Here is a 13,823-nt window from a genome sequence, read left to right on the forward strand (position 1 = left end):
AAGCTGATATAAGAGGTACCTATGCAATAAAGCTCGTACATCGCGGCAAAATCTATGAAGCGGCTCAATCTGACCAAAAGCAAAATTACATTAGTAATAAATTATTTTACCAAAACACATGATGCGCGGAATGGAATCACTTAAAATGACGTCATGATGTCAAAAAGTCACACCAATCAAATCTTTACTACGAAAAATATCAATGGGCGTGTTCGTTATCATGAGTTCAGGCTAGTTTATCTAAATAAGTAGTTTTCCGACAATTACTATTCATTAATTTTGCCAAGTAGTACCATGTTGAGGTCATTGAGTTAAGTACTTACTAAAGAAACTTATTTTTTAAATCGGAAATACCTCCTTAATCGATAGTACTATTTATTATTCTGTGGTTCTACCTAATGACGTTTAATGACGATTATATGACCTCTGAAGTTTAAACGATTTAGTATTGATTATACTTAGTCAAATCAAACAAGCAACGCTAATATATGTCATTTATCGTTTATTTTCAAGTAGGTAGGTAATTTAGCACAGATACATTTTATTTTGCGATGTAGGATTCGGCAAATTTCCTCAGAAGCGCTGAAAGGTTCGCGAAAATCGCGACTGAAGAAAGAAACGAGCACGTTGTAGAAAAATTATGAATCTAAAATATGGTGATTAGAATATTATCAAATTCGAAATTTGTCACAGTGAGTAGTGAGTCTCATGATGCATTGTTTGTCTACTTTGTGGGCCATTATCGAAAGTCGTCGGTTTATCGCATCGTATGCGACTGACCTGGCCCCGTAGCCGAATGGCATTTCTCCGACGCCAAACGAAAGCGATACGCCGCTGGCTCTGTCGCGCCAATACGCAAGCGCGATAGAGATAGATATCTACTAGCGCTTCGTTTCGTGAGCGTTTCGTGAGCGATTGTGCCATTCGGCTAGCCACCCTGATTCCGATCGCATTTGTCCCTTCTCATTATCATGCGATAACGCGAACGCCCAATACGTTTTGGCAACGCCTTTATTGCCGTCTTCTTAGTGACGACTTTTGGTTGGTATGTTATGGATGTTTTGAGCACTTGCAACTATTCCCTTTATGTCATGAATTTAGGTCTGAATCATATTTTATCTCAAACATATCGTTATAAATTTTCCTTAAATTGTAGGTCATTCTTTCTTATTGTTTCAACCGAAACTTTTTTTACGATTTAATCTATTTAATTTAAAAATAAAGGCAATGTAGGTAACGAGAAATATGCACCTATAGTATATACCTAAAGATATAGATATAGTAGATAATTAACAGTTATATTAATTAATTGATTTTAATTAGGTATTCAAAGTCGCGAAAGGAAATACTTGTGATTAATATTAATTAATAGATAAACAGGGTGGATAAATATATGTAGGTAACCTGAAGAAAAACCTATACTTACTTAAATATTCTTAAATACCATGTATTAATGTGCCGCACGAGAAACGTATGGAATGGGTTTTATTATAACAGTCTGGCCAAATAATCTGCTATTTAATAATCTAATGTTAATCCTTGCTACCACATTTAGTTGCATAACATAAGTCATAATTTTGTACCGCACTGTAGAGATTTCTGACAATATTAGAATCGTACATTGAAAGCCAAGCGAAAACAAAAAATTACGTAGTTGTTATAAAAGTAACATGACCATTTTCTGAAGTTTTAATGAGTATTTTTCTTTTTACTTTTGTCGCCGTATGGCTAATAGTCCCCCAGTAGGCCTAGCACATGATTGCCGCGAGAGTATGTCGCCGCGAGATAGTAGATGACACGTCTTCCTATAACCGTATTAATAACATAAGGACGGGTAGTCTATTTCGCGTCGACATACTCTCGCGGCAATCATATGCTAACCCTGCTGGATGCAACAAATGCTCTTTACATTAGCAACATAAAGATATCCACTGACAACTATATTAAATGAATCACACATAGTATTAGTGTCAATGCCACAGTGTTTGTGGTCGTATCTGGCTAGACGGCAATATGATATGAGTAATCTAACTTATGATAACCTAAGATGCGATTTGACAGTTCTGTGAACACGATATGTCGCAATCTGCATAAGATATACAATCATCTGTGTCCAATATGCCATTAACATGCATTCTTGTAGTTGTGGTTATCGTGAATTTGAAATTAAATCAATATCTTGTTTACGTGATGCTTGAGGAGGCACAGATATGTCTGAGGAGTCGCAGCAGGGTAACATTAGAAATTTTAAGTATGACAGGTACTTCTTGTCATTTATTTATTTGAAAACATATTTCAATGACATTACAGATAATCCAATGCGTTATGAAATTAAATAAAAAAAAAACAGCAAATAAGAACATTAAAAAAAACATTACAAAGAATAAAAGTATTATAACTAAACAATTGATTTGGGCGATGACGGAACAGCGTGGCTCCGTTGCGTCGTTTGCCCCGATGTAGAGTTTGGCAGGTTGCCCCGGAACCGCCGAAAAACCACACCTTTCGGCCAGAAGTCTGCGCTCCCGATGGTGTCCTGCAGCGGCCGCGGCACGCGCACCACGAACGAATTGAAGTGCACGTAATGATGCGACTCATATGAATGTACTGTTGTCTTTGAATTAACAACTACCAATTTTAGGATTAATGCTTGCGCATTGGAGATGATGATTCAGTACGTATTTATATTATGGTTCAAACTTATTACCTAACAATTTATTCGAATGAACATAAAATAGGATAAGCTTTATAAAAAAAAAAACCTGAAACGTTCTGACTATAGAGTTTGTTTGTAAATTCTTAAAACTATGATGACTTGTAAAATACGACATAGATTATTTTCGTGTTCTATTTGAAGATATATGTCTGTGGCTGTGTTTTGAATGTTACGATGACATGTCACATGTTTGACTAGACATGTCATAAGTCATAAGTCACGTGCTAGCTTTGTAACAATTAACGACACACTTCATTAACCGACTTCTTTTTATTTTGATATTGAAATACCTACCTACTATATAAAATCCTGTAAGTCAAAAAAAAACGAAAAAAATACTATTACAGTAAACTCATTACGAAACTTAACATTTTAAACCCTAATCTAGCAGCTCTATTTGCCCACAGATGAAGTTATCCAGACTTGAGTTATCCAGCTTAAGAGATCAAGCTCTGACGCTTTTATATGCCGCATTTTCTTAGTGACAGAGAGTGCCAGCCGTATCCGAATAATGCTTATAAGATCACATGACGATACGATACAGATATCTCAAAAGCAACGTTTCTTGATGACAGGGTATGACACTGAAAGGTCCATATCGTACCGCTGTGGTATCTTATTAGGTTTGTTCGAATTGGGCCCTGCGGCATTGGGGGGTTATCTGTAGCTGAGCATTGTCTATGAATCTGTGTTTACAATATTAAGCGGTGCTTTCCTGTCGCCGGGAGGCGCTAGCTCTCTGTGGCACGTGTCCATACTACTACGTTAAAAAACCGGCCAAGAGCGTGTCGGGCCACGCTCAGTCTAGGGTTCCGTAGTTTCTCGTATTTTTTTCACAAACTGTTCAACCTATCTAGTTCAAAATAATTTTCCTAGAAAGTCTTTATAAGGTTCTGCTTTTGGGATTTTTTTTATATTTTTTTAACTTATGGTTCAAAAGTTAGAGGGGTTACATTTTTTTTAAACTTTTGGAGCGATTATTTCCGAAAATATAAACAATACAAAAAATGATCTTCGTGAACCCCCTATTCATTTTTAAATACCTAGGTATATATCCAACAATATATCACACGTTAGGGTTGAAATGAAAAAAAAAACACTCCCTATTTTACGTGTAGCAAGGGGGGGGGTAAGCTAATAAAACATTTTATTCCGCTTTTTATTGCTAACCGCGGACGGACGAACAGACAGACAGACATGGCGAAACTATATGGGTTCCTAGTTAACTACGGGATGGGAACCTTAAAAAAGGGCTCAATAAATTTATAATTGGTAGCGTTACGACGACAACTTAGATACTTTAAGAAACGTTGTCCTCTTTTTGGGGTCCATTTGAGTTATTGAGATTAAGACTAATATTTTTTTTATATAAACAATATGAATTTATAGAGGATTAACTTATAGAAGACCGATTGAATCAACATGATTTTAATTACTGACTTTTGCATGTATAATATCTTGTACGTTATTGCAAATGGTCATGTATAGGAGTATAAACATATGCATTTGCGTGTTAATACACTTATTACACGACTTAGTATGAATGTATTTCAGAAATTGTCACGTGTTTTGTGCAACGCCAATTAAATTAATGTCAAAAAACATATTGATATAAATCATATGCACATAAAATTCAAAGATCGTCAAACGCCCATACCAATTCAAATAAAAATTGTTGTTTGTACCTACATATATTCATTTATATCATATGAATGTGAGGATAATAATATAGTCAAATCGCTATTACATTTTTATCTTCCAAAAATAGCACTTAATTTTTGTATGAAATAGTATAGTTAACTCTAGAAAGCCACTAAAAATTAGGCAGGTACCATAAAATAAACTATGCCATTTTGTAAAATGAGAAAATTACCTCATAAAATTTCGGAAATGGGGAGAGAATTTATAAGTTGCTATACTTGCTATACCACGCGCGACAGCGATGTTGTAATTTTTTACACTTTTTGAATTAAATTAAGTAATATAAATTTACCTCATTCAAACTAATTTCACTGCTTACAATATTGTAATTATATTCTCTTATATAAAAATAAGAATTTTGGTAAATATGCTACGACCACATTGCCGTGCCACACGCGACTGTGGAAACGTTTGTCTACGAAGGAAGCATTCCGGAATTTACTCCAAGATTCCTGTCAAATGCTTACCTACCGCAGCGGCGGGATTTGCCGGCTTATCCCGCGATTACGCGGGACACCGGGATTATACCGTTTATAGTCGAGGCTTATCTAGTGTCGTGTCATTCGGGAAGACGCGTACCTTGGTCGTAATGTTGGGCTATTAAAGGTTAAATTTAATAAATCGGCGCTTCATTTTGGGTGACACGAGTATAACAATTACATAGCTAGTAGAAGACAGAGCGTAGCATAATAATGATGACATGATAGTCATGTTTACTTGTCACAGACTGATTTATTAATCATTACGTATAAAGTAATTAAGAGAAAAAAAATTGACAATAAATCAGAAGTCTTAATTTGTTTAGAATTCCCTCAGCAATTAAAAAATGGTGACATTATACATACAATATGTTTTTCAAATTACTCATTAAAGTCATTAATATAGTTATAGGTTCCTATAGCCTTAAATCGTTCAAATTTTTGCCACAATCTAAAAGTTAAGGTATTCGGGTATATTAACCAAAACTATGTTTTGTATAAGTCATAACTCTTGTTTTATAGGACCCCTAGGGCTCCAAGGGTTCAAGTAGCCAATGAGCACGCTTTAAAAATTACATGGTGGCTCAGATGACCGCTCCAGTCGTTACTTTATGGCCCACGGCGCCTAACCCGTGGTCATGGTAATTTTGCCCATATGGAATTTAAAAAATAACTTTTGTTGTTACTTAAGAGCACAGTATCCCAAAGAATGTCCAAGGACTGGATCGACGCTTTTACTCAAATTGGCGAATGCTAGAAGGCGAGACAGTCGTGCGCGTAGCGAATGTCTGTGGCCAATTTTTCAAAGCTGAAAGCAAAGACATATATTATGTAACTCCGTATATACAGCTCCGTATAGACAGCTACAGTCTAAGAAAAAAACGTACCTCAGAACCATATAGAAATAGGTAGATGGGGTTACACCTTTGGAGGACGCTCGGCTAGATGGCGCTAATACTAATATTTGACATTTTAACACAATGTGTTAAAATGTTGACAATTTGGCCCATATTCTTAGCTTGATATGTCATATCAAGCTAAGAATATGGGCCAAATTATCAAAACTGAGGTTCAAAAGTTTTAAGACTGTGACGAGAGATGGCAATGTATGCACTGTGGTGACATATTTTACTATGACAGTAACTCTCTATAATACTTAATCCTCTTTGCTGAAAGTTACAAGTAATTTGTAACTAGTAGCTCCGAGAGAGCGAGAGGTTTGACTTTAGAGATTCAGTCATGTCAGTAGGGCCTCCGCGTATTATCTACATAATACCTATACAATTAATAAGTCTAGGCGCAACGTGAATTTTTTCATTGTTTCAACCGCCGCCCGCGACGGATATTCATATGTATACTCTGTCAAACAAGTCTGTCAGTAAATAAGGACAAAGAAAACTATATGCATCCTTTTCTTTAGCGTGCTAGAGAAAAGGATACCTATAGTTTTCTTTGTTCTTATTTACTGACAGAATTGTTTGACAGAGTATAACAAAATTAATTGGGACATTTTAGGGCAGATAATCAAGTGTCATTTGTTATCAAGTAGCAGGTACGAGTTCTAGAGCAAGTGCCCACTTAACAGAGGAATGTACTTTCGCATATAATCACTAGTTTCTTTATCACATTCCACATATCCCCTCAAATTTATAGTGTTTAATGGAAAATTAATAGTCAATTGTATTACAGCAGCTTTGGATTTGAAATTGATTGGATGTGGTTTTGACTTGAATCCACTTTATCGGTAATTTGCCGATATTTGCTGATAACGCGACCTCATTTAAGTAATATGTAGGTCATGAAAATTCGAAGATAATCGTCTACCAAGTTTTTAGACGGCTGTAACGTCAAGAAAATAAAAGGGGGGGGGGGGCTTTTATTTTGGTATTCTTTTACAACAGATATCCACATTTAATCCACTTTACAGAACAAATGTGGAAATGATTAAACACATACGAGTTGTTCACTTACTTTTTAATGTACTCGTATTCTCTGACTAAAATAAAAATAAAATTTTACTCGATAATAAAACACTAAAATTAAAGAAAATTTCGTTATGTATACAAACTGTCGACTCCAATGAAATGCAGGTGAGCCGGGAGTACCAAGATTAGTTACATCGATACGGCTACTATCAGTGCGATAGCCGGTCGTTGACCCCCGATTGGTCATTTACGGACATGGTGCGCTTGCGCAGTGTAGCAACACATGCTTGAGTTTTACTGTACAGAGTATTGGCGTTTGGAATAGCCTTATTAAAGGCCTATTAAATATTTTAATTATTTTATTACTTTTACGCATTATGTATGTGTAATGTATGAAACTATAACTAAGCGGTTCAATTGTCGTAAAGGACATATAATGCAGGTTTCCAAGAGAAAGATAAACCCACTTTTTTTTGTTTTTTTTGACCTATATTTGTGACGTGTATAAGAAAAATATGCAGATTACGAGTATCTTTAACCTAGTGTAGCAACCGTAGTGATAAACTAAACGATTTAGAAGATAGATGGTTGTAAAGGACACGTCAAAATGCTATAACGTCCTTTACACCCATGATTTGATAGGGTCGTAAATGACAGTCTTAGATGATTTTTATACAAAGTCGGGGCGTAATTGTAACCGAAATGGTACTACAAATGCTAAGTTTACAATTAAAAACTGGAAAAATGTATCAAAACGTACTTAATATGGGCATAGAATAGCTACATTAGTTAAATGCAGTGTGCAACTTAGTAAATAGTTTAAATCTATGAGGTAGGATGCTGGCGGCATTCCTCATTGGATCGCAATGCTGATAGTTGGTGCAAGGAAGGCTGTTAAGGTCACCAGTTAGGTCCGTATAATAGCTATATTTAACCATATTTATACAAAACCTGTGCATGCTGAGACTCCATAGACTCAATTAATTCTTACATTTAAATAAATTATTATTATAAGTCTATGTCATCATCATCATCATCCTCCTTGCGTTATCCCGGCATTTGCCACGGCTCATGGGAGCCTGGGGTCCGCTGTGACAACTAATCCCAAGATTTGGCGTAGGCACTAGTTATACGAAAGCGACTGCCATCTGACCTTCCAACCCAAAGGGTAACTAGGCCTTATTGGAATTAGTCTGGTTTCCTCACGATGTTTTCTTTCGCCGAAAAGCGACTGGCAAATATCAAATGCCTTCGCACATAAGTTCCGAAAAACTCCTCCGAATTGCTTTCAATTCGGAGGTGGCGGGTCGCACACTCTTACCGCTAGACCACCAGCGCTTTTTTTATAAGTCTTTACATCATATTGAAAAAAAAAACAACCGTGTAGTAGGCCTACGACTATTATGCTTATATTAGTCGTAGCGTAGCCCTACTACCTACTACACAACATAAGGGCTAGGTATAAAGGCAGTCGTCAGACAGATAAAGAGAAGAAAGGACTAATCTCACCCCATAGGGAACTAGCTTATTAAGAGCTCATAAAATATTGTCACGTATAACTATGCGAGGGTAAAGAAAATTCACGCGTCGGCGAAGCTCAAAGAGTTGTTTGCCGGCGGATCTTGTTGTCTTTTCGACATTAACTCTTGGGCAATGTTGACAGGCCGCTGCCCGCTTGGAATCTATGTAACATCACATAACACGCTGAAGGCTGGTGTGGGTTCGGTGAAAAACTGCGGTCAGTTCGGTGAAACCGGTCAATAATATACCAAAATTAGTTCAGCTTGATAGGTATCTGTCACTAATGAGTGTTGAATGCGTCATTCTTTTTTTTAAATCCCTAGCAACGTAAATATAAAACTAAACTTGCTTTCAAGACTCTTCACAAGATCTTTACAAGAAAATTTAGCGAGAAAGTTTGCCGGAAAAGTCATCTGAAATCGTGGCATGCGGGTGTTTTTTATACGTAATTAAGTACATACACTGTTGTAATATTCGAAATATTATACAAGGTAAGGTGGGTGAAGATTGAACGGAATTCCTTACGGGTAAGATGGAAAGCCGCCCGTGGTGCTTCATTATACGGAACATATACCACTCAAGAAAAGCCCTTCAATCTTTTCTTTCTCCACCTTACCTTACAGTTATACCTACTTAATATAAGGTAAAAACGTACTAAATCATTACAAGCTGTAAAAAGCCCCAGAGTTATCATTCGAAGAGTTAAAGGTTAACTTAAAAAGTTGAGACTTCATATAAACATGATATTAGGTATCGGAAATGTCTCCAAATGGTCCTAACGGCGAGCCCAAGTTTTTCCACGTCTCGAGATGTTAATTGAAATGACTTGACCGTCGGGTCCTGGCCTTTTTATTTTATTTTATTAATTTTTATTCGGGCCCATCGCGCGACCATCAAATTCCGAAGAACTTTCTTACATTATCCATTGATTACCGCGGCGGGCTCACATGATGCAGTGAAAGTTGATCAAATATTCATGTAAATTTAATTTTGTCAATTATTAAATGCCAGTGTGTTGCTTTTTAGGGTTCCGTAGTCAACTAGGAACCCTTATAGTTTCGCCATGTCTGTCTGTCCGTCCGTCCGTCCGTGGCCCGACACGCTTATTAAATACTTTAAGGGTTAATAACATTTGGAAATTAAGCGTCCTTTTCATATATCGCTGACGGTTTTAAGTACCTACCAAATTAAAATCGGAACCAACTTCAAATGATACCAAACTTTTTGAACTCGTTCAGATAAAATGACAACATATAAATATAAAAATATAATTCTTCTAGGATATAAAAACTTAAAAATATATTTTCAAATATTGACCCGAAAATAATCAACATGTAACCCGACTCTTAACACCCCAAGTATTGAATGTCCAGCGATAGATTAATATTTATTGACATTTTATTTTTGTACTTTATTAGCGTTCAGTGTCATTAGTTGACTCTCCTGACACTCTTACTCTCCCTCCCTCATATTAGTAATTGAATTTACTATGTGACCGACGTATGAGGCGGCGGCGCGTCATTATTTTAAAGCATTCAGCCAAAGCGACGTATGCGCATTTGACTCTTAAACCCTCTTAAGCTCTGTTACCTTACAGCGGTAGTATTATAAGCATTAGTCGATACATGTAAATGAGAATTCTTAGAATATTTACTTTCTATTTAATAAACAGGCTAATTAATGTATGGAAGCGCGTTTGATATGAAAGTTTGGTAGTAGGTATGTGATTGGATGTTAATAACTGGCTGCTTGATTACGTTTTTAATTAAGTCATTTGAATCCTTTAATAGGGTTTGGAAGAATGATAGAATTTTTCTAACTGTAGTTGATTTTTTAATATTCATTGATCATTTATTTCATCCAATATGAGATAAAGTTATACATGAGTACGTATACTGTATACTGTACTTAACAACGAATATAATTAATAGTTTATTATTCAAATTCGCCGACCCCAAATAATGGGAAAAGGGCAAAATGGGCGGCTGTTATCTTGTCCTTTCCCACACCTAGTTTGTCAGTAGAAAAAAACTTGTTTTTTTTTCTATCGAATCAACAATTAGTTAATGTTGAATCGTTTTGGTTGTTGCAGCGAATCTCACCATCAGTTCGCGCGGCTACAGTCTCGAGCTGCTCATCCACTCGCCCGTGCAGGACATGTACCTCTGCTTCAACAAGGCCAAACTGGTTGGCAGGCGACTGGTAAGTATATCAATCATATCATTATCACTTTAATATTCATCCAACTGTCACAGTCAAGAACTTTTCTTTAACCTTATTTCCTTGTCAACAGACGCATGCCCAAGCGATGAAACAGCCCAACTGCCTGTTCAAAGAGGAGTTTGTGGACGGCTACAACAGATACCACCTCGTGAAGAACACCGACCGCTACATCGGGTTCAACCGGCGCGGGCTGCAGCTGCGGCGCGGCAAGAGCCTGCTCCCCGAGCGCAGCCACAAGTGTCTGTCCTTCATGAAGGAGGCCCACGACTTCGACATCACCCGACACAACACCGTGCTCGGCGACCCGCCCAAGTGGCGCCAGCGTAGGCTGCGGCCGCCGCCGCAGAACGCCATCAGCCCGCCGTACCGCGTGCGGCACCACCACCGCCGGCAGTGGCCCCGGCGGAAGAGCCCCAACGGCACGTAGGTGCCTCAGCTTAGCAGCTCCTTTACGCTTCAACGCTTCGCGCGTTCCGTTGCCAGCTGTCGATGGACCTTGTGAGTGGACAGAGTATTAGTCAACTATCGCAGTATTATTACAGTGACGAGGACTGGATAGCGTTAAGTTAGGGCTCGGTCGCGGTGGCCGCGGCGGCTCAAACGCCGCATGAATGGTAGCTGAAGCGAGAGAGCAAACATTTGAATGGAGGAAAAAAGCCGTGCCGGGACGTCGTTCGGAGATGTGAAATTCCTTAAGGTCGTGTAATATCGTGGCGCTCGTTTGCTCTTGTGCCTGCGGTCAGACTCGTGCTCTAAAAGGAAAAAAAGGTTTTCTGTGGAAAGAGTAAATAGTAGTCGCGCTAGTCACGAGTCTGCCGACAGACCACCGCACTGGAGCGCGCGCCCTCACTCCGCCGCGCCGCTCGCCGCGCAAGCTCTGCGCGCATGTTGGGCTGGCTCGCCATGAATGTAGCAAAACGCCTTCACGTCAATTCTCAGTGTGTTATTATTTAAATGCTTTACTGTTACTTAAGTACGAATTGTGTTATCTGCTTGTAAATATAATAAAATAATTGTGTTTACATAAATACTTATTTATCAAAAGACTTTAATCGGAATTTGTAAACGTAGATGTTAGTTGTAAAATTGTATTAAAATGTTTTGTATTTAATTATGGGTGTAAAACCAATCGCTCTCTCCCGCTCGCTAGCCTCAGCTCACACTCTAGTTCTCGGGTTACTATACATTCCCATTGCGCAGTAGTTTATGTTCAACTGGTATTGATTGTTTGATTTGAACGTTTGTACATATTATTTTAAGAGTTCATCTGAGAGTGATAGGTTTCTATTATGAATCTCTTTCTGTCCTTGTTTCGCGTCATCCATTATGAATTATTGGTTTCGAATTAGTGTAAATTTACTTAACAAACGAATGACAATACTTCTGCTTCTTGTACAATTACTTTTTCATATCCATACTTAATAGAGGACATTATAATCTTAATATTTTAATAAGATCTGTGCCATAGTGTGGTGGCAGTGTACGACTTTGTGTTCGCATTGTAACTAGTGTATTAAGTGTATGTCTGTAACTTCGAGTAAACTAAAATGTTTAACATTAGGCGGAGAAAACTGTTCAGTGTATTCAAATAAAAAGTAATATTCCGATTGTTGGAGTGTTCGTCCTCGTAAAGCAGCCGCCTGGTTCCCCGTACCCATCAATAAATGTATGTTAACTGCAACGGCGGCGCGCGCGCAGCGAGCATTCCACGCAATGCGGTGTACATCTCCCGACCATGCGCTTAACACAGTATGTCAACGCGACGACACTGTCTAATGTATTACTGTGTCTAATTATAAGTACCTATCAGATGCTGAGATCGAAATCATATAATTGCTAAGAAAAATTACAAAATTAAATCATATTTAACTCGCAAACGCCTGCTTTTTTTTTCAAACTAAATACCTACAAACCCGAATTGGTATGTCATCTACCATTTGTAGAAGATGTACAGTATCTAAGCCTGACCCAGATATATTATGTAGGTAGCGGACATAACGGTCGGTTTAGATACCTATTTAAAATCGTATATGTACGTAACAAATTATAAAAACAGACATAGTATGTATGTATAGGTAGGTAAATAACAAATTGAAGTAGGTAAGGACAGCTACCAACTTACCATCCACCAATAAAAACTCCATACCTGCACGAATTTTATTTTTCACTAGCAATTTTTTTTTTTTATAACTTGACAGCATTATTACTGTATATTTCACATCGCTGAAAGAGGCTGTAAATCTATCTTCTACGTCAAGAACCTGGCATTATGTTTACTCAAAAGTAGCCGGTCAGGGGCGGTCAGAAAAAGGGGCGAGATTTCCAATAAGTGGGCCGGAAGAGGTCGCCGGTAAATGTAACCAGATGGCGTCTTGGCTACAAAACGACGGGAGTGCCAAGAAGCCGTTGGTGGTTAGTGCTTTTGGGAGGTGGAGGGATGTGGCGGAGCGATGCGCGTGCGCGGCGCGATTAGCACCTGTGCAGAGTAGTCATGCGTAGAGGCAACGCAGGATGTTATAGGTACATAAGTAGAGAAAATTTAAGGTAAGATATTAGGCATAATGGTAAGAAATACAATAAATGGTCGTTTACATTTTGCCAAATTTTAAAATGTAATGTTCGAATATAAATGTTATAAAAATTCAGTCGAATTGAGAACCTCCTCCTTTGAGAACTTCAAAAAGTCGGTAAAAAGATTGTCTTGCTTGGGTAGTAGCAAAACTACTTTGCAGGTCAAAAATCTAATTTTGAAATATTGAAATTGAGACCAAAGTGGTCTTACCGCGTATCCTCATTTATTGCATGACGTAATTATTGATCTCAGTATTCTTATTGATCATATTTCATTAATTTCTTACTTTATGTCCACGTAAATTATCTACAGAGTGGGGCCTGTCTGTATCCTTATACTGATCAACATTTGTTCGGCGACTTTTAAAAATAACTTGTATTTTGATTTTTATCACCCTTGAAAGTTTTTTCTAATAGGTAATGTATTGCGAATTCTGTTAAGTCTAAAGTGTGACAGACAACGTCAATGACAACAATAATGGCGTACATTGAAGCTAATATTTATTTTGTGTGAAAAATTAAAAATTTAAAGACTTCATAATTTTTAAAAGTCACTGAACAAATGTTGATCAATATAAGGAGAATAGCCAACAGTTCAATTCTTCGCCTTTGTTACAGGCCCCACTCTGTATACCTGCGGGGCTATCATGCTTGCGATTTTATTACTTACTAGCTTTTGCCCGCGGC

At 37.6% G+C, this 13,823-nt stretch overlaps 1 protein-coding gene across 3 annotated transcripts in view; it reads left to right on the top strand.

The window, feature by feature from the left end:
- The window catches only part of LOC125229602, a 120,545-nt gene extending 108,103 nt beyond the window's left edge, over positions 1–12,442 (top strand). For all 3 annotated transcript variants that reach the window (XM_048134481.1, XM_048134482.1, XM_048134483.1), the window contains 2 exons: positions 10,435–10,544; positions 10,636–12,442. In XM_048134481.1, the coding sequence (XP_047990438.1) occupies positions 10,435–10,544; positions 10,636–10,992 (467 nt within the window). In that variant the 3' untranslated portion in view covers positions 10,993–12,442. The remainder of the gene's footprint in view (positions 1–10,434; positions 10,545–10,635) is intronic.
- The last annotated feature ends 1,381 nt before the right edge of the window (positions 12,443–13,823 follow it).

The sequence above is a fragment of the Leguminivora glycinivorella genome, chromosome 9 (genome assembly GCF_023078275.1).
Source record: "Leguminivora glycinivorella isolate SPB_JAAS2020 chromosome 9, LegGlyc_1.1, whole genome shotgun sequence".
Classification (NCBI taxonomy): domain Eukaryota; kingdom Metazoa; phylum Arthropoda; class Insecta; order Lepidoptera; family Tortricidae; genus Leguminivora; species Leguminivora glycinivorella.